The sequence below is a fragment of the Seriola lalandi genome, unplaced genomic scaffold, assembly GCF_002814215.2.
Source record: "Seriola lalandi dorsalis isolate HSWRI2012SDOR001 ecotype SW California unplaced genomic scaffold, Sedor1 jcf7180002054684, whole genome shotgun sequence".
NCBI lineage: Eukaryota > Metazoa > Chordata > Actinopteri > Carangiformes > Carangidae > Seriola > Seriola lalandi.
Window position 1 is genome coordinate 531,295 of NW_019525237.1, and position 25,420 is coordinate 556,714.

The window sequence follows — 25,420 nt, forward strand, 5'->3', positions numbered from 1 at the left end:
CAGACCACCATCCATATTAATGACACAAGCATTAACTTGCCTTAAATTAGTCAGTGTTCGCCACAGCTCCCCAGCTCCCGCAGAGCTGCTCAACGACTCTCAGCAACAACACTCATCATCTGTCAACCTCCATTTACCCCTCAGCCATATTTATTTAACCGCGCCACCACATCCAAACAACAGGCCCCCCCCCCACCCTGAAGGGAATACATTTCAGCACCGGACACTGAAGCAGCATAAAGAGACCGTTCACCCAGGAGAGTGTAAATCACAACAGGAGACGAAAAGCTAGTTTAAAATACTATTATTATTATTTATGGTACTTTTTTCTCACATGAGTGTTTTTGCAGTTACAAAAAGTTACAGTTACTGGTCCAACAAGCAACTTCTTCTCTCTCTCAAGTCAATAAGTTTCCAGTCGGTTTAGAAAACGGCTGTTATAATACAAGAATACACATAGTATGTACAAAACAAAACAAAAATTAACAGGTATCTCATGTTCAGGGTCGTTTGGTATTAGAACAGCAGGAATCACCTCACGAACAAACTGAGGGAATGAACAAAAACCAAGTGTGAAACTGTAACTTTTAATGAACTTCAAAGCGGGAGATGTGTTGCTTCTGAACATAGCGGTTAACCAGTGACACTGATAATGCAGAAAATGACAAAAGGTGTCTGTGTTTTCACTTAACTTCACCTTTCAACAGCCAAAATATACACGTTTCCTCTTCCAAATCCCTCCCATCACTCGTTGAGCTGCAGTGTTTTTAAACTTGATTTACTCAGACAGGCAGAGCTGAACTCTGTCCCGGCCCCACGGTTTAGGATAGCGGTTAAAGCTCGGGAGACTTTGGCAAGGTCACAAATCACAAGACGTCATGGGAGGTAAGAGCAGATAGCGGTTATTTAAAGTTTAATGGAACGGGTGTGATGGTGGATAATTAACCCGAATGACAGGAATCTGCCCTTGTGTTTAAATTCCTTTTCAGTAAAGTTAATGATCAAGTTTCAAAAAACTATTTAACTCAAGTTTTAAAGGAACAGTTTGGCACTTTGGGATAAAAATTTATTCACTATCTTGCTGAGAGTTGGACGAGAAGCAGCCAGTTAGCTTAGCTTAGCATAAAGACTGGAAACAGAGGGAAACAGCTAGCCTGTCTGTCATTTTTACACTTTGGTTTCTGAATGGATTAAACAAACAAGATTGAGCTGTAACAATTAATAGATGAGCTGATGTAAAGAAAACGTATTTCCAATTTTATCTTTTCTGATGTTTTAAAGAGCAAATGATTAATCGAATAAATTAAGAAAATAATCAGCAGATTAATCAAAAACAAAAATGATTTTTAGTTGCAGCTTTAAAGCGAAATATATCATGTTAATTAGTGAGCTTTAGATTTAACCCTTAAACAGAGCCAGGCTAGCTGTTTCCCCCTGATTCCACTCTTTATGCTAAGCTAAGCTAACCAGCTGCCGGATGTAGCTTCATATTGAGCGTGATGTCCAGCTTCTCGTCCAACTCAAACATCAGTCTTCAGTGAATATGAACTTCAGGATTTAAATGTCAGACAGAGTTCGGGGCAAAAACTGTTAAAAAAAACAAACAAAACAAAACAACATTTTTTAAATTTCACCGGACACTGGAACAAGCTCAAAAACAAAAAACTGCAACTCCTCAGGATTCATTCCCGATCTAAATATACAGTAAACTTCGACTCTCCCCGGTCTTTTCGTTCATCTTTTACAACCGATTCCAGTCACTTCAAAAAGGAAAACTCCTTATATACACATCGTATACATTATAAACACAAGTGTCTTCTGTACATAACAATCATTACGTGACAGTATAACGAGTTGGTGGAGTGTCAAACTCCACACAGTAAGACATGTTACAGCCGTAGACGTTACAGTAACAAGGAATACAAAGTGATATGATGCTAGATAATACAGTATATGTGTTTCTGAATGCAGGTGTCAGCGAGAGACTTTATACATGTAGCTAACTTCCCAGTGACAGTTAATAATGCTGCAAACGGCATGTCGTTAAACTTTAGTGTTGTTAACGGAAACTCTTTCTTAGTGTGAAGCACCGAGAAAAACAAAAAGAGCTCTCCTTCGATTCTCTGAATCAGGAGATTTAAATACAAAAGAAAACAACAACAACAAAAAAATTTTAAAAAAATAAGCAGCGTCTTACTGACACATTCATCAAGCGAAAATGTCTTTGGCAACATAGTGTGTGGTAAGGCATGAGCACAGTTTTACAGTACGTGTTTCAGGCACACAATGTGAAGCAAAGGGTGAAAGGTGTAGTGTGGAAACATCGCTTCAGTCTTTAACTCGGGGTTTCTCACAAACAAGGATCTCCGCGATCCGATCGTCGCCATTCTCCGTCCGTCAAACGTCCTCTCTGCTCTCCGATCACAGCTCCGCAGACGAGCCGTCGATATGTTTCTGTTGTAGCTGGTGATTTATCTGATTGCTCAAGTCTCGAGTTGATGAAGACAGCATGTTCTGCTCCTCAGATTAGAGCTCGGATTCAACTTTCTTCTTCTTCTTCTTAGTGTCCAGCGCTGGACTTGTGCTTCTTTTGGTCTCCGTTATCTTTGCTAATCCTAAAGAGGAACTGTTTTGGACATTTTGGGGATGCTAAATATGAAGCTAAAGCCAGGAGATGGTTAGCTTAGCTTAGCATAAGGACTCCAGGATGTCACTGTGACCAGCCAACAAAGAGTCTGGCAAATACACACGTTAAACTGAGCATTTAGAGGCGCTCCTGGGCTGATTTTCTTAGCTTTTGGACTGAGCCATGCTAGCTGTTTCCCCTGGTTTTCGTGCTTTGTGCTAAGCTAAGCTAATCAGCTGCTTGCTGTAGCTTCAGATATGAGAGTGGGATCACATCAAAAGTTGGTCAGTGAAACTGATTCAGAACACGGTAAACGGGACCTTTCTTCTTCATATCTTAAGTCAATAATGTCCGTATCCCATCGACATCCCCATACCCATTCCCAGCCCCAGCCCCAGACTCTCCCTCAGCCCCCTCAGCTGCTCCTCCCCCAGCCGGATCTTGTCCTCCAGCTGCCTCTGCTCCACCAGCAGAGCGGCCTTCATCTTCACAAAGTGACTACGGAGGAAAGAAGAGAAGAGATACACATTAGAAAACGTGCGTCTCTTCTTCCACTTCAGTGCACGATGGCGTTGTGGTGTTTTTTCTACCTGTAGTCTCTGTGCTGTTCGGGGGACAGGCAGCGGGCCAGCACCCGGCTGACGGCCTGCTCTCTGCGGTCAACATGGTCCTTCAGGTCCTGGGCCTCCGACAGCTGCCTCATGAGCTGACGCTTCTTCTCCAGCAGGGGGAGCTAGAGCGCAGAGAGAGGGAGAGAGAGAGAGAGAGAGAGTTTGTTGACTCTTCTTGAAAGACCTTTTAATCTTCCCTTTTTTTTTGTCTCTTAACTTTCAATCCCTCCTATTATTGATCATCACAACCATTCTTACTATGTTGGTATTCTTAGTATTATATAAAGTGCCAGCTTCTGCCCCCTTTGATCACTTGACATCATAAATATTTCAGTCCTAGTTGATGTGGCGACTGCAAGTCTTCATCAAGATTAGATGAAGCTCACGATAATTTCAAACGTTGTGTATTAACTCTCCCTCTGTCCCTCGCCTCCTCACCCTCTCGTGGTGCTCCGTCTCGGGGTCCAGCGTGTCCAGCGTGGTCTCCACTCTCAGCAGCCTCCCGGACAGCGACAGCAGCAGGCTGACCACCTTGTCCAGGTCGCCGATGAACATGCGGAACTTGTCCACCTCGTTGGGCTTACACACCGACACCACCATGCTCTCCACCTGAGGACGCCGACAGGGACACAGTTCAGTACGACGTGTTGGTCACAATTTTCAACATTCAAGTTGTTTATCAAGCAGAAATATCAACTTGTAAAATGTGAAGATCTTTTCTCAGAGTTTTTCTATTTTCTCATATTTCATAGAATAAATGATGAATGTTGTTCATCTATAAGAATTATACTCATTTAGTAAACAAACATCAGCTGTAGCTCTTAAAATAGACTAATGAGGAAGCAATAGAGCCGGTATGTGAGGTGTGTCTGTCACGGCAAGTGTCTCCCCACCTCCTCCCCCAGCTGAGCGTTGGCTCTGATGTCTTCCTGCAGCCCCCTCTGAGCTTCTCTCAGCACGCCCAGCTTCTTGCGGAGGCTCTCCATCAGCTGTCTCTGCGCGACACAAACGGAGAATTGTTTCAACGCCGCAAAATGAAAAACAACACGCAGCACATGTCTGAGAAAGTGTCACGGTAACTCTGACAAAGCGGTGAGACAGCGGCCGCCGGGGCTACCTTGTACGTGAGCTCGTCGTCGTCCCTCTCTCTGTTATCGGTGAAGTCCTTCATCTGCGACAGGAGCTGAGCCTTGGCTGCAGATGTGCTGTAGTAGGACGAACAGCTGGAGCTCGCACCAGACCGCCTGGGGGGGGGAGTTTATTTTATTTACACAACGATAAAAACACAAAAAACAAGACACACGGCTGTAAAATACAGCGATTACAAAAGTACATAAATAAGAGATGCAATCAATTATCCGGGCAAAGTGTGACGTGAAGTGAGTGTGAAAAGAAAAACAAAGGGGCATGTGGGAAACATCTCAACTCCAAACAAGGAAATAAATAAGACGAGAAGCCGAGAGGAAAGACAAAGACGTGATGAAACTGCGGGAGTTTACAGTGAAGATGATAAGGAGAAAAAAAAAAAAACATCTGTGAAGACACAAAGAATATAAAGTCGTTTTCCACTGATCATCTAAACTGAGCCCCGTCTTTTTGTCCTGTTTGGCAGCAGCTACATATCTGGCACCTGTGTCTGCAGAAAGAAAAAAAATATTTGTAAAGTTATCCGAAAGAGAACAAAAAAAGAAAAGAGAACTGGCTGCAGTGAGGTGCTCTGGAAAGGTTGTGGGAAAGAAGGAATGAGATTAGTGACAAGAACAGTTAGGTCTTGTACAAATCAAATGGTGTGTGTAATTAATGCACGGCACACACACACACACACACACACACACACACACACACACACACACACACACACACTCCTCCTCCTCCCTCCTCCTCACCTGTCCAAGCTGTCCGTGTTGTGCTCCATGGTTTGGTAGGCTCCTCTCCAGCTCTCCGTGCCCGACTCTCCTTCACTGCTTTGGGGGAACAGCTCCTCCAGGCTCAGCCTCTCTCTGCCGCTCTCCCCGGTCTCCAGCTCCTCCTCCAGGGAGCCGCTCTCCGCCCTGGTCCGGCGCGACGGCGAGGCCTCAGAATCCGGTAAGGTGTCGATGTCCGTCTCCAGGACGGTGACCGGCAGCGCGAAGCACGGGAGCTCGCTGGTGATCGGCTCGGCCGCTGCCGGGAGATCCTCCTCCTGGAAATCGTCAATGTCAGTCTCCATTGGGACGTCCAGGTCGGCCTCCAGGCTGTGCACGGGACTCGGGCTGAGGGTCGTCTCGGATTCGGTTCCTGGTTCTGGGATCTTCTGCCGCTCTTCGGTCTGGAAGCCTCTGCTCATACGGAGCTGTTGCTGCTGCTCATAGTCCATGGAGAAGTAGGACTCAGGAGGGAAAACCCCACCAACACCTCCGTTTTGTAGTTCAGGAGGAAGTGCTGTGTCGCTATGAACTCTGGGAGATGAGGATCTCTCCCACTTGGCTCCAGGTCTCACGTTGTGCTGCTGCTTGTGAGGTTTCACTGTTATCCGGTCCTGGTCTGGACCGTGGCTGACGCAAACCTCCGAGAAACTGCAGAGACACAGACGATCAATTGATTAAGTACAAAAATAACACGTGTCAATTGACAAACTGTTGAAATTTTCCTCCCGTCTCACCTGCTCGTGTCTGTTGGTGGCGGTAAGGATGAAATAAACTCCACCCTCTCCTGCTGTCCTCCGTACGAGCTCCTCGGGTTCCCCTCCCTCTCTCTCTGGGGTGGGGCCACCGGTCTGAAGGACCGTCTGGAGAACATAGGACTGGGTGGAGCAACAGTAAAGGACGGCTCCTGAAACTGAGCCTCGCCCTGATTGGACGGGGCGTGGGGGAAGGGGTGTTCCTGGGTTTGGGTTTGGGTTTGGGTTTGGTGGCAGTTGCAGCGGGGGCAACCCTCCGCCACCTCCTGCCGCTCCGGGGGAAGACTGTACGACCTCTGCCTGGACGTATCAGCAGGAGGGATGTATGAGGAGGAGTGAGTCGGATAGTGTCCGTCTGCGGCGCCGAAGGAGGGCGGGATGGCGTGAGGAGCAGTAGATGAAGAGGAGGAGGAGGTGGAGGAGGGAGAGGAGGGGAACAGGGTGTGGTGAGATGCGCGCCTGCGGTGGAACTGCTCCCACTTCGGGGGCGGCGGTCTCGGGGGAGGCGGCGTCTTCTTCCTATTTTGCTTGGCAGTGCTTGCTGCTTCTCCTCCCCTGACCCCGCCCGCTCCCTCCTCCACCTCGCTCAGGGTCTGACTGGTCGCTACGGAAATCGACGGCGACCAGCGGTGGCTGTTGTCGAAGCGGAGGTCATTTTCGGACATGGCTCGCCCCCGGAGCGCAAGAGGAGCCGGCGGCGGAGCGAACGCGTGGCCGTTGCGGTCGCCGCTGCCCCATCGGCTCTGGTGGGGGGGTTGCTGGTGCTGACTGACACTCTCTGGTGGTCTGGACTCCCGTCTCCAGCTTGGGTAGTCCCTGTGATGGAGCGACAGAGTCAAAATGGTTTAAAACAAGTCAAAAACTGGCAATCACCTTTTGAGCACAGAAAAATAACAAAATACCCAGAATTCTCATTCAAAGTAAAGAAAACTGTTCTTAATTTTGGCCGGTGACTGTGTATTCACGTAGGACCCCACCGCTCACAGGACACAGCTGGGTTTTCAGGGCCTTGATGGATGAGTGGCAGAACATTTCCTTTAGAGAAAGTGGTTGAATTACAGTCTGTGTTTCCCTTATTGCATCCCAGGTTCAGTCAACTGTTTCTGTCTCAGGTCAAATATGAGTGGAGGCCCCCTTTACGAGCCATGCATGTCCCGTAAGCTCCCCTGCATGCTAACGTACAGGAATCACCACCCAACCACATATCATTATGGTCACATTTTAAGCATGGATGATTGCTCTGCACACTTAGACCTCATTATAGTCAAATCACAGCCAGGCATGACTGAGCGGGGTTTCCGCCTGCCAGTGCACAATGGGCCGACCCCACCTAGCGTCTCCGGAGACTCACTTAGAGACAATCAGACAGAGATGGAGCGAGTGTGTGTCAGCGCTGACATGTCAGAGAGGCAGAGACGCAAATCTAGAAGATCATCAAGTCAGAAACGAGACGTTTATATGAATGTGTGCGTCTGCGTTTGCACTCTGCGGTTGAGAAAGGAAGTGGCTCACCTCTCCGTCAGGCTGTACTTCCTGTTGAGCTTGGTCGTTTCCTGTTGCCGGGCGGGATACGTCTGTGGAAGAGATTTAAGGCCGGTTAATAACAGCAAAGGAATGAAGGAAGGCTTCAGTCTGGTCTGCAAAGTGTTGGTCAGCACACTTTCACGCTGAAGGGAAGTGGGTGTGTCCCTCCACCCTGCAGTACACTTGAGTGGTGATAAGGCTCATGGGGTGGGGGCATTTTCTGCTGAATCTGGACAATTTCATGCCAAAAACCCGTAAACCACCTCTTTACCTTCATATCAATATCTTTAAAAACACATTATTTGTGACTTCTCTTCTCTAAAATTGTTTTATTTTCTATCATATAGTCTTTAACACGTCAGGAAATACTGAGGTGATGTCGACCGACAGTATAAAACCCAGAAAAATTCAAATTATATTAAAAAAATCCAACAAATATTCACATTTGAGAAAGTGGAACTGGTTAAGTTTTTGGCATTTTTGCTTAAAAACAGCAATTAATTGATTATCAAAATGTTGGCCAATTAATTTTCTGTCAATTAATCGTTTCTTGTTTCAGCTTTATCTTTATCTTGTTGTATCTTTACGTTAAAATTTTAATACAGCTCAGTTGTGTTTGTATTTTATTTCACTCCACGCTTCATTTTCTGTTTACCACTTTGTATCTTGACGGAATGATCCAGTTCACTCAATAGCCTTCTTCCCGAGCTTTCAACTGCACTGGATGCAGTTAAAAGTTAAGATTATTTTGTATATTCACGCACAGAAAAAGACTAAAACTTCCCACTGAACCCAAGTCATCAGGGCAGACAGATAAAGAAAGAAGAAAAAGAAAACGAGTGCAGCAGCAGGAAGTCTGACGGCCTTGTTTCCAGAGTTTCTGATAAAGTTATTTGTTGTTGATCTAAGAACTAATACGAGGTTTTACTCATTACGGCTGCGGCACAGGATACGTCTGTACAATGCATTGGGTTATTACCCCACCGGTGGAATGCTGAACGAACTCATTGCACTCTCATCACCGCTCAGAGATACAGGCAGCCAGTAGATCCGCACACAAGAGGCAGGGATCGGCTGCACAAACACACCGGTGGGGCCCCCGCACGAACACACACACACACACACACACACACACACACACACACACACTGATTCCTGTGCAGAGATATTTTCTGACCGTCTGTGATGCAAACCTGAACCTTCAGCTGGTATTTCTGTTGGAGAGGTGGGATGAATTTAACATATTTGGCCGTCGCCTGTTGTAAACAGAGCACAAAATCCATTAAATGGTAACTGACTGATAATAAGCTCAAGTACCTGGATGTGGCTGCTCTTCATTTAAAGTCACTGTCTCTTGGGCTTTAAAAAGTGCATTAAGTAATTCATGGCTTCGTCTGGCTTCTATTGGTGAATACCAGGAATTAAAGCTTCCATACTTGGGCAAATGCCCGACTGTTTCTTGGCGTAGAGCAGAGACTTCTGGGGCATTTTTCTAAAACGACCGAAATCTTTAAATAACCCTTTAACCAACTAACAAAACATACACCTTAAATCCAATAGATTCATGAGCACTGTGAAAGTGTTTCATTTTGATTATAATGACCATCACGCACGAAATGTTTTCCGTAGGGATCTAAATAAAATGAATGTCCTCTGGGAAAAGGGCAAATTGCATCAAAGTGTAGATTTAATGTTCATGTAATGAGGTGAGATGTAAAAAAAAATAATCAAATCTAATAGTCTAAAATTTTTGCCAAAAACAATTCAACTTAACTATTTCCAAATATTTCTGAAAAGCAGCTGTGCTTCTCCAGCGAGAGCCCAACTGAGTGACAGACCATGAATAATAATATTATTATAATATTATAATATTATTTTGACAATCAGTTTCCTTCCTCTTTCCAAATGATATGAATGCACACACGTTGATGAATGAACCCCCTTCAAAATGGGATCATGCGTGTGAGACTGTTCTTACATGTACACCTTGATAGGTGTGTGTTTCCTTTTGCATGAGTGTGTTTCCATGTGTGTGTGTGTGTGTGTGTGTGTGTGTGTGTGTGTGTGTGTGTGTTTGTGTGTGCCTCTGCAGAAGGTCTTATCACAGCTTTGTAGTCCATCCAACACATCTGTTATTGTTAAAGATATTGGAACGTCGTCAGCAGCAGATATGAAACAAAAATTCCACGCTTGAGGTTATCGCTGTGGCATCACGCTAACAACCTTTCATTTGAAACGGAGCCCAACATGGAGGAAGCCAGGGTTCAAGGCCCCCCCCCCGAGGCTAAAGCGCGCCGAAAACCCACACGAAAACAACAACACAGTGTCAGTTTGGACCAAATATCTGCTGAACTGAAGACGCATTTAGTCCAAAACAAACGTCAGTTTGGCTTTGCTCAGCGTTAACCGATAAGGTTACTAATAGGTTGAAGTTCACAGGAGTTTCTTAAGTTCGGACGAAGGGGCTGCACCCCCCTGCCAAGTAACTTGAATCAATTTGTGGTAAAGAGGTAACCCAAAGCTGCTATTATCGCTTACACAAGTGTCCGCCGCTGTTGCCCAATCTCCCTCAGTTCCATGAACTATTTCAGTGATCCGCTGAATTTTCAATGAGAATTTCAGACTTTCCCCACACGCAGGACGCAAGGTTCAACTTCAAACCAACCATTCAGCCACGGAGTACTTGGACCAAGTGGACCACTTAGCTCCAACATCCAAGAGGGGCCACTCAATCCCTTTTCTGGTGCTGGTTTAAAGAACCAAGATAGTTCTCAGTCTCCAGTGGTTGTTCCAGCTCGGTCCAAACCCACAATCTGATTTCACTGCAAAGTTTAACTTTCACTCTGAAAGGCGTAGCTTGGTTTCAGTGCTGCTGGGACACAGGCTGTTATTTAGCTTAGCATGCCTGCTGCTGGAAATTGGTTTTGAGGCCAGCAGGCTTGTAAACATAGTTGTTAATGGATGTAGTTAGAACCTCTAACATGTCGATATGGACTGATGCCTTGACTTTGTTTGGGACTTTTACTTGAATACAGAAATACAGTTATAAGTAAATGTTGATAATAATGTTTTGGCTGTAGCTCATGTAGGAGAAGATCGATACCACTTCATTATCTGTTCAGCCGTAAAGTGTGTAGCTTAGTTTAGCATAAAGACTGAAAACAGTGTAAAAAAAGTGGGTTACGTGCCGGACAAAGTAGATATAACCTGTGAATTCAGGACAGAAATAAATCAAATATACTACTATACAGTATAAAACACGGATGCCCAAATAAATGGACTGTACGTACACCACACTTCACTGACCTCCACCAGATGCTATAGTCCCATAAAATATCCTTCACATACTGTAGTAGCTTTTTATAAGAAGAACATTTTGATTTAATCCATCTGAGAAATAAGTAGAAAACGCCTATAGCGTGTTTTTAAAGCTTCGGCCCGACTCTCACTGAACACGCGTGAAGCCAGAATGAGACTGACCCACTCTCTTTGTCTATAAACCTGACAAAGTCCAGTTTATAATCCAGATCCCAGGACAACACACTCCTGCTGATAGCTAACCTGGCAACCCCTGACTCCTTCATGAACCTCATAAATACAGTGTGTCTTTCACCAATGGTGTAACAGGAACAGGCTTGTGTTCGTGAGCGCTCTCTTACCTCTGTAGGCGTGTAGCTCCTTGCTGTGTATCCCTGGTGCTGAGGTGGATGGTTCCCCAGGTGCTGAGAGGTGTTGTTGACCGGGTAAAAAGCCGATCGCGGGACTTGATTCTGGGTTTGGCTGTGGGAGAACACCTGAGGCTGGGGCTGGAAGTTGTGGAAGCTGTCTTGATGGTTTTCTTTGATGGCAGAATTGCCGTAAAACTCATGATGTGAGGCGAGCTGGGCTTCTTCTTCCCTTTCCTTTTCTCTTTCTCTCTCCAGCTCTTTCTCTCTTTCTGCCTTGAGTCGTTCCTTCTCTCTGGCCCTCTCCATCTCTTTTTCTCTCTCCAGCTCAAGCTCCCTCTCGCTTTCCCTTTCCCACTGTCTCACCCTCTCCTCTCGCTCCTTCTCCCGCTGAATCTCCCTCAGCTTTGCCCTCTCGGTTTCTAATTCCCTCTCTTGCCTTTCCTTCTCCTGCTGCCTCTCCGATTCTCTCAACCTCTCCTCCCGTTCCCTTGCCCTCTTCTCCCTCTCCCTCACCTGTTCCCTCACCTTCTCTTTCTGCCTCTCCCTGCTGCTGGTACTCACAGACTGCCTCCTGGTCTCCATGGTGTTTGTCAGGGAGCTCTGCTGCTGAAGTCCCCCCTGGTAGGAGTATCTCCTTTGGTTTGGGTGCAGACCGAGCTCCCCTCCCTGCTGCTCAGAGTGATTGGGGTGTTTTTTCTGCCGACGACTGAACAAACTCAAAACATCTGACCCAGACACGCCTTTGCTTGTCTCCTCGAAGAACTTCATCCTATCCGCAAATGGAAGGATATCAGTCTCTTCCATCCGAGAACATGAAGAAGAGCGACTGTAGGAGGAGGAGGTAAAAGCACAAACCCCATGCCGGGACCCTGTTACCCCCAACACCCTCTCACCCAGGACTCTACACCGTCGGTCTGGTTCTGGTTCTGGTTCTGGTTCTGGCTGGAGTTTATGCTCGGGGGTCCAACGCCAGCGGCGGGCTTTGCCGGCAGGAGCTGGCTCTTCCACGACTCGGATGCCGACACCAAAACTGGGCACGCCTGGGTCCAGAATCTGGACAGACCTGGACACGTTGTTGTTTTGAGTGTAGGTTGTTGACTGAGGCTGAGTTGGCGAAGCATCCTGGATTGATTCACTGGAAGGGTTTGATTTCTCGACTGGTGCTGTCGTCCTGAGATCTTGGGGGCTTACAGTTGAGGCATATGCAACTTTGGTACTCCTTTCCTGGGCGGGCACACCTGGGTCTGTCTCCTCTTCATGGAGATCTGGACCCTCCTCCTGGACAGTCTCCCCACTACAGAGCAACCCCCCTGGGCCACGGCTGCTCTGAAGCTGGGCCTTTTTCCTCTGGATCTCATTGCGCAAGTTGGTAGCAAATCGCTCGCTGCGGCGACGGTTACGCCGATGGTTCCTCGACGAGTTTGACTTCTTCATAGCTGCCTCTCCCTCTACATCCTCCTCTTTTTTCCCTTCACCTCTTCCTCTGTCCACTGCTCTCTGCTCCTCCAGTAAAGTATCCATACTGGCAGCAGCACTAAGAGGCTCAAAATCTTTCTCCAGTATCTGGTCGGAGCTCAACCTTCCCTGGGTTGATGATCCACTGGGGTCTCCTGGTACGCTCACAGAGCGGCCCCACGGGTGAAGATGCTGTATTGGGGAGAGGGACTCGCCATTTACAACCATCCCTTCCAGCCTCGCATTTGAATCCCCATCTTCCCCGTCCCCCTCCAAGAACACAGATCCTGGGGTCGAACACCGGCTGCCTCCCCATTTGTTTGATGGGGCATTGACGTGGTTGTAATCCGAAGGGTTTGACTGGTTGCAAGGCTCCAACGAGGAGCCGTCACTGTCAAACTGCAATAACTGAAGCTGTGTGGCGAGGAGCTTCTCGGGAGCGCTGTGCCGGTGCTTGGTCGGGGAGGATTCTGCGGGTAAGGAGTCAGGAGGAGAGGAGGTGATGGGGACTAAGGAGGCTATCACTTGGTCAGAAGGATAATCTGAGGTGGTCTCTAAATTGTGGTCTTGATTATCACTTGCGTCACATCTGATATGTATAATGTCTTTAGTCTGTCTTTGGCTATAGTGCGAGTCCAAGGTATCCTCTTTGAAAGTTCCTGTTTTGTCGCCTTCTTCTGGCGCAGAGAAGCCGTTGTGAATTCCTGATTCAACATTCGGAGAGGACTTGTTTTCGTCATAGTAAGAAGAAACATTGGGAATTTCGATCGGAGCAGAAGCACAACGTTTGTTGGCGACATTGGGGCGACTCCGGGTTGCCCTAAAACTGTCCTTTCTGGTTGGAGGTTGAGGAGGGTTCATCTTTCTCCCCGCTCCTCCATCTCCATTTCTTATGATCTCAAAGTCTCCTCCCCTCCGCTCCTCCTCGTAACAGCAGGACGAAGGCCTCTCTTTTACCTTGACGGGCCTCGGCCTCGGCCTGGTCAGCGATCTGGATTTGTGCGCAATCAGCTGCGCCTCATCCGGGGCCTCGCCAGCTGAACTCCCCAGGGCTGAGGTGTCGCCACCCGGGTAGCCTCGACAAGCCGGCCCCAGGCTCTGGAGGAGGTTATCCATGGAGCAGGCTTCACCAGGCCTCAGTGGCACGGTGGCGTAGTCGGATGTGTTTGAGCTGGCGGAGAAGGAGCTGTAGGCAGAGTCTCTCTTGTTGTTGAAGAGGGTGGGGTCCACGGGTGAATTATGGGAGTCGGAGTACGGCTGCGCGGTGGGTGTCGGCGTGTCCAAGCTCTCCATGGAGCCGAGGGAACTGCTTCGGTCAGTGGAGGAGTATGGTCTGGAAAGCTGACCCCACTGCATGGACAAGTCACTGCAGAGAGAGGAAGACAGAGCAGATCAACTTAATTGTTTCAAAAACAGACATCAGCTCTCCCTTTGGGACGTTTAGCTGTTCGTTACGCAAAAAGGAAACTGACGTCACCTCGGTCTCTGGGAACTTGCACTGGGCATTTGTCATTATAAATGTCAAGAGACATCATGCTAGAAGAAACACTTTAAATAAAGCATGCTATTTTATCCAAGTTAGAGAAAATTCAATGCCTCCTAAGTGAAAGCAGTATTAGATCACTCCTTGAATGACAAAATGCTTCACGCTTTTATAGACTACATACAATAAGTCAACTTTAATTTTCAAGTGGCAAGCTCTGTTTTCCCCCCCAAGACACATACGGTGTATCCTTCAGGAATTCAACATTCGAACTGTAATACTGGGGAATCTGTTTTCTATCATCCCTGAGCTGAAGATCCAGGGCAGCCCCATGTGTTTTTAAAGACCCTCGGAGGAAGCCTCTTTAGGCGGAGAGGGATTTCCTCGTCATCAACTCCTACTGCCTGGAGTCAAACTCTCTAAGTCATCTCTTGATTCCTCTCATCCTCTTTCTTCTTCCTCTTTCATTCCCCTCTTCCTCCTGTGGATTCCTCCTCTCCAATCTCCTTCACATCAGATTTATTTCAAAACTGCATTTTTGCAAAACAGACAAAACGTACTCACCGAAAGTGATGTTTTACTCACTAATGACTACTAACAGAAAAAGTAAAGTCGATACAGCCGATACTCATTAATCACAAACTTGCTTCAGAGGGCTTTACAATCTAAAAATACTGTATGTCACTCTCTATTACCACTTGATTCAGATAAGGAAAAACTCCCCAAAAACTATTTAACAGGGGAAAAATGGGAGGAAGAGCAACAGAGGAAGGTTTCCTCCTCTACCATAGACAGACATGTAATAAATGTCACATATATCAAATGTCCGGGGTTTGAATCTGACCTGCGACCTCTGCTGAACATCACCTTCCATCTTCCTCTTTCTGTTCCCTTTTACTTTTCACTTTCTAATGATAAAATTACACAAAAAGAAAAACAAAATTTCCCAACAACAATACCAACTAATTGGAGAAAACCACTTTAAGACAAAATGAGGGGGGGGGGGCAACCAGTGTTCTTGTGCTTGGTTCGAATCCAACTCGTAAAGGGCTCAACAAAAAATCTTCAGACATTTTATTGTGGAATTTCTTTTTTCTTTTAAAGAAGAAAGTGGTCACTCACCCTTCCTTTGCTGTCTTATTTAAACAATAGGGGAAGTTGCCAAGGAGACAGAGGAGGGTGGTGGTGGTGGTGGTGGTGGTGGGGGCCTTTAAAGAGGCTTTGATCTCAAACCAGTATGAGAGGGAAATAACTGGCAGACTATCTCCAGGCTCCTTCTGTGGTATTTATGGTTTACAATCCATGCAAAGATCTGAAAACTGATGGGTTTGGTTCTCCTTGTAAAGTAAAAGTATCCAACCACTACTTACTCATCAACACATGATTTTTGTTGCTCACGTAGGAAAATATTTTAGCGGTCTGGTCATTTGTCTTTTCATGCTCTTACCATTACTCTGCATAAATAAAATCCATTGAATTCCTAAAGGAGCACGGCGAGGTTTCGCATGTTCTGGCTCATGTATTACAATGATAAAACAGCATAACTACCTAATCTCGTCACCCTACCTTCTAGAGAGGCCCTGCGTCAAAATGTGGTTTTTAGACCTTTATGTTTTTATGTATATCGTCCTCACATGGCAACTATCCCTAAATATTGTAGGCTTTGTTTACTGAATTACTTAAACCCTGGAGCCAGATACTCATACTACTTTGGAAATTTTGGACCATTTAATGGCGTCATCTTGTGCTGTTAGTTCCTGTGACGGCCTTTAATCGCTGTTTTCTGATGGTTTATAGACTGAAAGATTCATCAGTTAATCAAGGCAATAATAAGAAGGTAAATCGATAATGAAAATTAATAATTAGTTGCAACCCTAAACTAACAGGTAAAGTGGCAACGTTCACTGTGATGAAATACAAAACTCTAGCAGTTTCAAGAGTCAAGAGGTTTTCATACTGTACTGACACACAAAACACAGAAGAAACTACTGATTTAAAAACAAAGGAAGACTTTACTCTGACTAGTGGGGAAAATAAGTTTCATTATCTGCATGAGAACATCATCTCTGAAGGAAGTGAGCCATGAATGAGAAAGCAGAGGCTGCTGTATAGATTTGACCTGGCTGACAGAGAGAGGAAGAAAGGAAATGAGACGGGAGCTGGACAGGAAATGACAGTCACTCCTGTCCAATCAGACGTCAATGTGGAACATGTGAGTGTGAGGGTTGACACAGATAAACCTGCACCCACGCGCACACACAAACACACAGTGGGGCACATGAGATTATGATTGGATTAATACTTCAAACAATCTTCTTACTTTGTATTAGTGTTTATATGCAAACACACACACACACACTTGTTTAATGTTGAAATTAACACACACACAGATGCAGACTGTACAAAATGTCCTTCACACAAACACAGTTTATTGAATGTCTTCCTCTCTTTGTCCACATGTTCTGGTGGTCACATGCCATTGTCCAGAGTTATGCCGGGAGCTGCCTCCTCATCAGATGATGTGTGTGTGTGCGTGTGTGTGTGTGTATGCGATGAGATCAGGCAGGAGAAACTGTGGGAATAAGAGACCCACACACACACACACACCACCATCTAACCCATGTGGGACTATTAAATCTAATAGCGGTGCATTATATCACCGATACTTATCAAAAGGAGAACAGTATGAGCCACTGACGTCCCATGAAGCTGACAAACAAAGGGATAACAGCTATTTTTATTGTGAGTCAATATGCACACTGCAGTTACTTCCTCTTTCCCCTCTAAAGGATTACAGTTTAGCTTTGTGAGCTCATGCTGTAACACAAAGACTACTGTACCTACATAACTTCCATTATTATATTTAGATCTGAATAGATTAGTTTATCTATTGATATTAATGATGGAATGAATAACAGCGATTATTTTGATAACTGATTAATCATTTATGGAATTTTTCAAGCAAAAATGCCAACGAGTCCTGCTTCTTAATTGAACATCGTGACATTTTCATGTTTTTCTTGGACTCATATGATTGTAAACTGCATATTTTTGGCTTTTGGACTGTTGGTTGGAAAAACAAGCAATCTGAAGATGTCGTCTTGGGCTTCAGAAAAATGTAGTGTACATTTTTTTTTTTTTTTTACCATTTTCCCAGGTTCTATGGACCAAACAGTTACTCAGTTAATATAATAAAATCTTCCACTTCCTCAAACAAAAAGTTGAATTTATAAGCAGTAAAAAAATATAAAAAAAACTTTTGTGCTACAGCTTCATCTGCTCTGGTATGACCAGTAGCTTGTGGTGGCTAATGTTGGGTAATACTAGTAAATTACTGTTACTCTAAGCCTCATAGACGGTCAAATCAAACAGACAAAACTTCCACCTGGCCCCCAAAAGACAGTCAGACAAAGAGCAGGTCACCGGGGGCTCTGATTGGTTTTCACTTTGGAATGTTGAAATAGAATCCAAAAATAGACCAATAGGCTTCCTGCGTGGGCAGTGTTGACATAAGAACATGGTGATGTCACCTGTTTCCTGGCAATTGTTGGCTAAACCCCCGGGCTGTAACTTAACAGCCAACGTCCCACGGAGTCATAGGATCAAAGTGTATGATTCAAAACTGCTTTTTGATTTTTTTTTTAATAAGTGAAACATATAATTAATTCATTAAGGAAATAAAAAATAGACATATATCCATATTATCCATATATTAGTCTATGAAGTCATACGATCATCATTATTATAGTTATAAATCAAGTCGTAATTGTCTGTGTTGACACTTGAGGACAACAGCCATGAACAATGAGTTATGAGTGATGAATAATCACATATCATTAACCTGAGAGATGTTGTCTCACCTGTTGTCAGTTGTGTGCCAGGGTAGTGTGTAGGGGCCGGGGTGGAGCTGCATGGCAGACGGAGGCGGAGGAGGGGGGAGTGGAGGGGAGTCGGCAGAGGGGAGGCAGGGCGGAGGAGGAGGAGGAGGAGACGGAGGAGGGGGAGGGAGGGGCAGCTCCGATAGCTTTGCCAGGTGCCAGGAGTGGGGCCTGATGAGAGGAACGTTGCGCCTGTGGAGACGAGGGAGAAAGTCAGGTGAGGACCGGTGACAGCGAAGGACCAACATGGCGAATCCTGAATTTAATTTATAGAGGTCAGACTTAAATCACACTCAGCAAATTCCAGCCCTGGAAATGCAACTCTGCAGAGTTTTCACATACACCTCAAGGCCTTTTACACATCCCATAATACTGCATCACATATCTGGATTGTGTAAACTCCTGCTGGCGATTGTTAAGACTCACAATTCACCCTAAAAGGCAAATCAATGAGCCGTCTTTCTCCATTAGAAGTATTACAAGTATTATCTTGTAAAAATGCACTTCTGGCATATAGACTGAAATCAGACTTTTCTTTCCTGAGTCAAAATGATCCTCAACATCCCCCACAAGTCTTAAAACTTCTCATTTTCCCACAGTATCCACAAAACCACTGCTCATTTCATGTGTTCACTTTCAGGTTAGATCTGTGACTGTGAGGCAACTCGGACGACCTGCTCTTTATTACGTGCGCCAAGTTTTTCATTCCGGGGTCATTAAGTTGGATATATATTCATGGACATGGTCACACTGCGTTTTAACAGAGCGTTTATGCAAATGTTTGCACAGACAACACAGACTGTGCTCAAATGCTGTTTGGTTTCGAACCCTCCCAGCGTAACTATACGACAATGCAGCAGAGCTAAATGAAGGTTGCTGTCCTTTTCCCATGATGACTAATGTCATTTCCTTTTTGTACATTTAGTTTTTCCAGTTTGCAACCCCCTCTCGTTCGTCTACAGGGTCCTTTTGACCTCTTTTTCTTTTTTTTTTTTGTCCAAATGTGATGATTTACCCAGGCAAGATGGGCGAGATGACATCCTTATTCGCAACCACAGTTGTAAGTGTCCTGGAACATCGGGGCTAACATAAAACTTAGACCTACGGCCACGCTACCTTGCCAACCCAAATTCTGTGGAAACAGCTTCCTAAAAAGTTGTTTGGACTTCCATTGGACTGCCATTAAAAACTCATCAAACATGTACGGTACGTTCTGCAGTCTGATCCGACGCCAGACATTCCAGTGTATCCCAAGGTATTCACTAATTCCCTTATACAGACTTCCGGCACCATATGCCGGCCAGATTCAACTCAACCCCCTGCAGACAGTGAGTGCGAGACAGAAAGAGAAACAAAAGTGTCTAAGAAGAGGAAGAAAAAACAAAAAAAAAAAACATCTAGAAACAAGGATAGAAAGAGAGAAAGAACAGCCAGATATAAATTTAATATTCTTGGAGGCTGAATGGACCTCTATGTGGGTAATCATATCTTTCAGACACGCGGTTGGGAACGCTGCTCCTGGATGGAAATAACTTTGAGAGCAGAGAATGAAAACTACCAGAGCTGTTGACTTGAGGCTTGAATTTGAGGGATTTAAGTCACAAACATGAGACTTGTCATAAATCCGGCTGCTGCGGACTTGACTTGACAGAAGACCTGGAAGCCAAAACATTCACGGCCTTGAGACTTGACTTGGACTAATCTCGAGTGCTCGGACCTTTTATCAATTGAGACTTATCCAAACTCAAACTTTATTTGGCTTTGTTTTGATCGCCTTGTAACTGAACAAGACTTGTTTGTGACATGAACTTATCTTGACTGCGTCGAGACATGTCTTGGACCCGTGTTGATTGAGAGATTTGGACTTGTGTAATTTGACTTGAGGCTTGACATGGACTTGTCTCAGCTGTCTTTAAACCTACCAAGACTCGTACCTAACTTGTCTTTACCGACTTGAGGCTTGACTTGAACTCATCTGGACCGACTTGAGATTTAAGAAGACTCAGACATGACCTGAATTTGTCTCAATTGACTTGAACTTGTCTTTACTAACTTGAGACTTGACTTAGAATTGTCTTAACTGGCTTGAGGGTGACACTTGATGTGAAATCAACTTTAGCAGCTGGATGGTGGTATTGTAACGAAAAGGTCCAAGGTGTCGTTCCCAACAACACCTCAAAGTGAGGACTATTAAAATTCTCAAACTGAAAGCACAAAAATGTAAAAGGAGCCTGTTCCGGGTTTTTCAGACAAAAACATTTGGAGGTACAATTTTGGGAGAAGAATGTGGATTCTGGCACCGCGAGGGAAAGGAAAGGACCATTTCTGAGTATTATTGTTTATGATAAAGCAGGAGCAGGAGAACCATTTCCAAAATAAACACTCTTGCTTCCTGGTTGTGGCTCCTTAAGAGGGATTTCTATCTGAGCCCCCTGATTGTTCGACTCCGCTGACAATGTCCTTAAATTATCCCCTGAGAAAGTTTATGTTGAGCCTGTGTATTCGCGTCCACCCCCTTCATGTGTGTGCGCATGAATACGTGTGGGAACTATCCAAACTCAACCAGACAAAATACCATTATCGAACCTATCACAAACATTAGCAGACCCCCCACCCCCCCATCTTTATTTTCTCCAAGTTTAGCATACAGAGATTGATGACTGTGAAAATGAAAACAAACGATGTGACGCCAAAGTTACAGTAGATGGAGACGGAATGTGCGATAAAGAAAAGAAAAAATCATGACGAATGTTTCGTCTTGCAACCTAAGAATTTAACATAGCACGAAATATAAGCTACTGAGCTGTTCTGTAGCAATGCAGGGGGGGGGGGGGGGGAGGATTCTTCCAAACCACTTAACCAATCCTTGTTTTTCCAAAACGCCCAGAGCAGTTCCTGAGGAGGGGGTCAGCGATCATGTATCCCACAAATTTGGAGATTTACAGTAAGAGGAACCACATCTTCTGTGTGGAAACAAAAGTGTGATAATGGGAGGTTGGTTTGTTGTTGGTTGGTTGAAAATCCGATATATGAAAGTGAAAAACATGAACATCTGCTTGCCCCTCTCTACCAAGTAGTGTTTTACACATTATTCTGGTCATTTTTTGGTCCACACGTGACGAATAGAGTCTCATTTTAATTACCTGTGAAGGTAGACAAGGCTGGCTCAATGCATTTATCCACCTTAGGGAGAATGATTTAATGATTTGCAAGTCAAAAGTTTGTCAATCCAACTAAATGAAATCAGGACCAGGGTGTAAAAACCGACAAAGCATCAGACGAATTTTGAGCTTCAACTGACAATTATTTCCATTAAATGCTTAATCTCACCTTCATCAATTAATCAATTAACAGTTTAGTCTAGAAAATACCAAAAAAGTATTGAAAAAAGCCCAAATGTTTCAAGGTGACATGTTCACATTGCGTGTTTTGTTCAAAAGATCCAAAGATATTTCATTTTCATGCCATTTTTACAAAACAAAATGACATACTGTAATATATTTATATACATATAAACATATAGATAAACTGGTAACAAATAATACGTAAGGTGATACAGAAAATAACTTCGTTTGCTTTCAATATGGCTACTTTTTTAAATTCAAATAGCTTAAAAGATGCTGCTGCTTCACCGAACAGCTTGGAGTTCGAACCCAAGTGTTAGACCAGCATCCAAGCAGTTACTTATCTTGAAGACTTGCATCTTCCTTGGAGAGCAAAGTGTTAAGAAAAAAAAAAAAAAAAAAGACTTCTGAAGCTTTTGTCAGAGCTGCTTTCAGTGACATCCACAGAGGCTCCATAAAGTCTGTGTCCCTTTCATTTATAGGACACAGGAAACACACCACAGCACTGGCTAAAACTCTCCTTTCTCGCCCACAGCGACCGAAGCAGCACATACCAAGGCCGCTGTCGCCTGTACACGTTTATAATAACATAATCCAGATAAGTCCCCAACTTCCCCTGTTTCTGACACTGTAACCTAGTTGGCTACCTGTCGCCGCTGGCAACAACACGCAAAGAGGAATCACATGAAGCATTATTTTTATTTTTATTTTTTTTGTTGAATACTTCTCCTCGCATACGCAGGAGATAACAACATGTCCTTGAAGTGGAAAACAAGATAATGAGTTAATCGACCGCTGCTGCGGTGTGTCGCTGCAACCGCGAACAAACCAGGAAATTCAATCAGGTGCGCAAGACATGGCGAGCTTCTATTTATAAATATATCTCTCGGGGTGTTGCACAGGTTTGGGGTGGAAGGAAAATGCGTAGAGGACAAAACCAGAAGCAAATAATGAGAAAAAAACCAAAAAACCAAGAAGAGCTGATGAGACTCCACAGCAGTCAAAGGCCGAGAAATTATGAATTCTCCCGTCTCGCAGCTCTGAATGTGCCTCTATGAAAGGATCTGCTGGAATGTCCCAGTTAATGGTCAGAGACTGCGACAGCTGACTGATACCGCAAAGGTCAACGCGCATAATCTGAGTCACACACACAGTCTCAATACAGTACAGACCGAATGCCAGACAGGCAGCCAGACAAACAGATTCGGACTCTATGCAGTCGCACAAATAAGGACAGAAACTGTGCGTGACATGTGAGGATAGGAAGGTTTTCAGAACGGTGTAAAGATGATGATTAAAAAGGTTCAAAATAAGACGACAGGAAGCGTAAATGGATTTGTGTGTCAGGGTGTACGTAGGTGTAGAAGTGGATCATGTGCTCGACAATCCCTCCCTGGGAAAACATAGAGCGGCTGCTGTTGACTCAAACAACAAGGATGTAAACGTCATATTTTCTCTTTATATGTGATAAAAAATAAAGTAATCAAATAGAGGAAAAGGTGAGTTTGATGTTAATAATCCTGCAGGGAAACATGGACATGAGAAGATAAGTTTCAAACCTACCAGACTCCACAGGCTGAAGCATCCACAGTCAAACTGATCCCAGTTCAGCTCCCAGCATCCCTGATACCCACAGTTCAAGTTCAAAGTGTTTGAACGTCTACCTTGAGAAAGCACAAAACTTCTCCCCGACAAGTTTCCCCCCGAGGAGAATCACCAACGCGTAAAGACTCTTTTATTCGGTCCTCAAGCCGGTCGAGGTCTGGTGAGAGAGACCGCTCGCGTCCGCGAGGTGCGAGACTTGGCAGAAAGTGGAGTCCGACCTCCAAGAGCTGATGTCCATCTGAAGTAGCTGGCAGGTTCTGACCAAGAGGGAAAAACCAACCGATGATCCTCACCTCCCCTCTCCCTCCTTTTCCTCTCTTCCTCCTCCCTCGCTCCTCTCGCTGGAAGACAAAACATGGCTATTTCTCCCTCCTGCACTCGGCATTTCTGTCTCTCCCACCCCTCTCCCTCTCCACTCTCTCTCTCTCTCTCGCTCTCTCTCTCTCACCTCATCTCATTCTCTCCCTGCCTCTCTCGCCCCCTCCCAGGCAGGATGCGTGAGTCAGTGAGAGAGGAAGTATTGTGGAGAGCAGATAAAGTGGTGGACGGCTGCTAAAATAATACCCAGAGTTCCACAGTGTTATTGTTTGACGGGGGGAAAAATGCAGAGGTACTTCCTCCTTGTATGAGCGTGAGTGTGTGTGTGTGTGTGTGTTTCAGCGCACACATGTGTATTTGCAGAGCAAGAAAAAGAAAAATCGAAAGAGCAAAGAAAGCAGAGACTGTTGGACAGACACGGGGGCTTTTTCTCTTTGGCAGTGAGACGGGAAAAACAAAATGTGGTGAAAGAAGGGGAATGTAAGAGAGGATGGGAGGTCGGCAGGAGGATACAAGAGTCTGTGGAATAATTATAGACAAAAACAATGAGTGGAGGTGATGGATGAGCAGGAGAGGCAGAAAATATTTGACTTTTATCACACTTCTTATCGCTGAGATATATTTCTTTTAACATGCACTTCTGCTGCAGGGATATTGTCAAACAACTATGGCTTTGACCATTGTACTCTGCTGCTGATGAGTGCTGTTGTTCTGCACAACTGTTGTGTTAGTTAGTCTAATTAGATGTGTTGAGTTTATCGCTGATTTATAAGAGGAATTTACTTGATTTCATTTATGATTGGGATTTGTCCTGTATATAATAGGTATAATAGAATAAAGCTAGTAGCTAGATGTGGTATAAGGTATCTCTTCTCATTGCCAATGAATGATTAATAAACTAAAAAATAAATACCAGAGAAAAGAAGTATATATTATTTTTTATAATAAATAAATATAAATACATTATAAATATAAATACAAAAAGGCAAGCAAGCAAACAAATGCTCTCATACAGCAGCTAAAAATATATTTAAATGAAAAGATAATGAATGAATAAATAAATAACATTAAAACAGGGCAGCCTGGTGGCCTAGGGTTTCATCTGCAGTTCACATCAGGTCAGGAACTTATGTTGCATGTCATATCCCATCTTTCCCCTCACTTCCTGTCAGCTCTCTACTGTGTGCTGACAAACAAATGTAAAATGGATTAGATCAGATGTATTATAATACATCCATGCGAGTGTGTCACATCAGGTTCGTCCCCTGGAAACACTTGCTCGAAGATGTTTTCTGAAGTTGTTTTGTGTTTTGTATGTCTGCGTGTGTTTGCAGTGCGTTTAGCCACCGTAGATCTCCCCATCTACTATGCAATCTCCCACCACGTCCATTTAACTTTGCCTCAACGTCGACATAATTACTAACTACTACTAGTGCAACACAGACGCTGACAATATGTGACAACTGCTTCTGTAAATTACAGCTCTGAACTGAAGAACGTCAGTTTCACAGACTGTCAGAAACCTGCAGGTCCCACATTCAAAGCTTTTATTTTAATTGATATTTGCAACAGAGTCCACTCAAACTTTAAATATCAAACCAAGGCAGAATGATTAGCTGAACAATGGTACAAGCTAATCCATATTAATCCAGCAGACGACAGCCTGGTGTTTAGTTTTGTGCTATGACCGACTCGTGGATTTAACATCCATTAGCTGCAGCTGATAAAATCTCCATGTGACTTTTTTTTTTTTTTCCTTTCAGACATCAAAACCCGACAGTGGACGGCCCGAAAAGCCTGAATCAGAGTCGTTATGTTGACCAGACTTGAACCTTGCAGAGCAAACATCAGGAGGTGTGAGTGTCCCACATTAACCGTGTTGAAGTTTAACCAACCACACAACGGCAGACACTTAATAACATGACTCTGTCAGTGGGCTTCAAAGGATTTCCTGGAGACTTATAACCCCTGCAGACGTTTTGTGTGTGTGTGTGTGTGTGTGTGTGTGTGTGTGTTTTGTACATGCATGTGGGCAGATTCCTTACATTCCCTGTCTTCCCCTCACAACAGCGAAGGGTTAACTGTGCTAGAAAGCCCAAACAAGCTCACCTCCTCCCCTCTGTCCCTTTGTGTTTGCTTGCAATTAGGATGTATTTGTTTGCTTTATGGGATCTCCTGCACTCTGTGTGTGTGTGTGTGTGTGTGTGTGTGTGTGTGTGTGTGTGTGTGTGTGTGTGTGTGTGTGTGTG

The 25,420-nt window shown here is 44.7% G+C and overlaps 1 protein-coding gene across 2 annotated transcripts in view; it reads right to left on the reverse strand.

Moving 5' to 3' along the window:
• Positions 1 to 289: 289 nt before the first annotated feature.
• shroom4 (shroom family member 4) overlaps positions 290 to 25,420 on the reverse strand; it is a 59,948-nt gene continuing 34,817 nt past the window's right edge. The window contains exons 1-11 of one of the 2 annotated variants that reach the window (XM_087178338.1): positions 22,812 to 23,269; positions 17,887 to 18,096; positions 11,080 to 13,909; positions 7,409 to 7,470; positions 5,879 to 6,712; positions 5,124 to 5,792; positions 4,355 to 4,481; positions 4,131 to 4,232; positions 3,676 to 3,846; positions 3,217 to 3,359; positions 290 to 3,124 (exon numbers count right to left, since the gene is read on the reverse strand). In XM_087178338.1, the coding sequence (XP_087034464.1) occupies positions 2,968 to 3,124; positions 3,217 to 3,359; positions 3,676 to 3,846; positions 4,131 to 4,232; positions 4,355 to 4,481; positions 5,124 to 5,792; positions 5,879 to 6,712; positions 7,409 to 7,470; positions 11,080 to 13,909; positions 17,887 to 17,939 (5,148 nt within the window). In that variant the 5' untranslated portion in view covers positions 17,940 to 18,096; positions 22,812 to 23,269 and the 3' untranslated portion in view covers positions 290 to 2,967. Of the gene's footprint in view, positions 3,125 to 3,216; positions 3,360 to 3,675; positions 3,847 to 4,130; positions 4,233 to 4,354; positions 4,482 to 5,123; positions 5,793 to 5,878; positions 6,713 to 7,408; positions 7,471 to 11,079; positions 13,910 to 17,886; positions 18,097 to 22,811; positions 23,270 to 25,420 lie in introns of those variants that run through there. The other variant, XM_023422700.2, reaches the window with a different exon arrangement.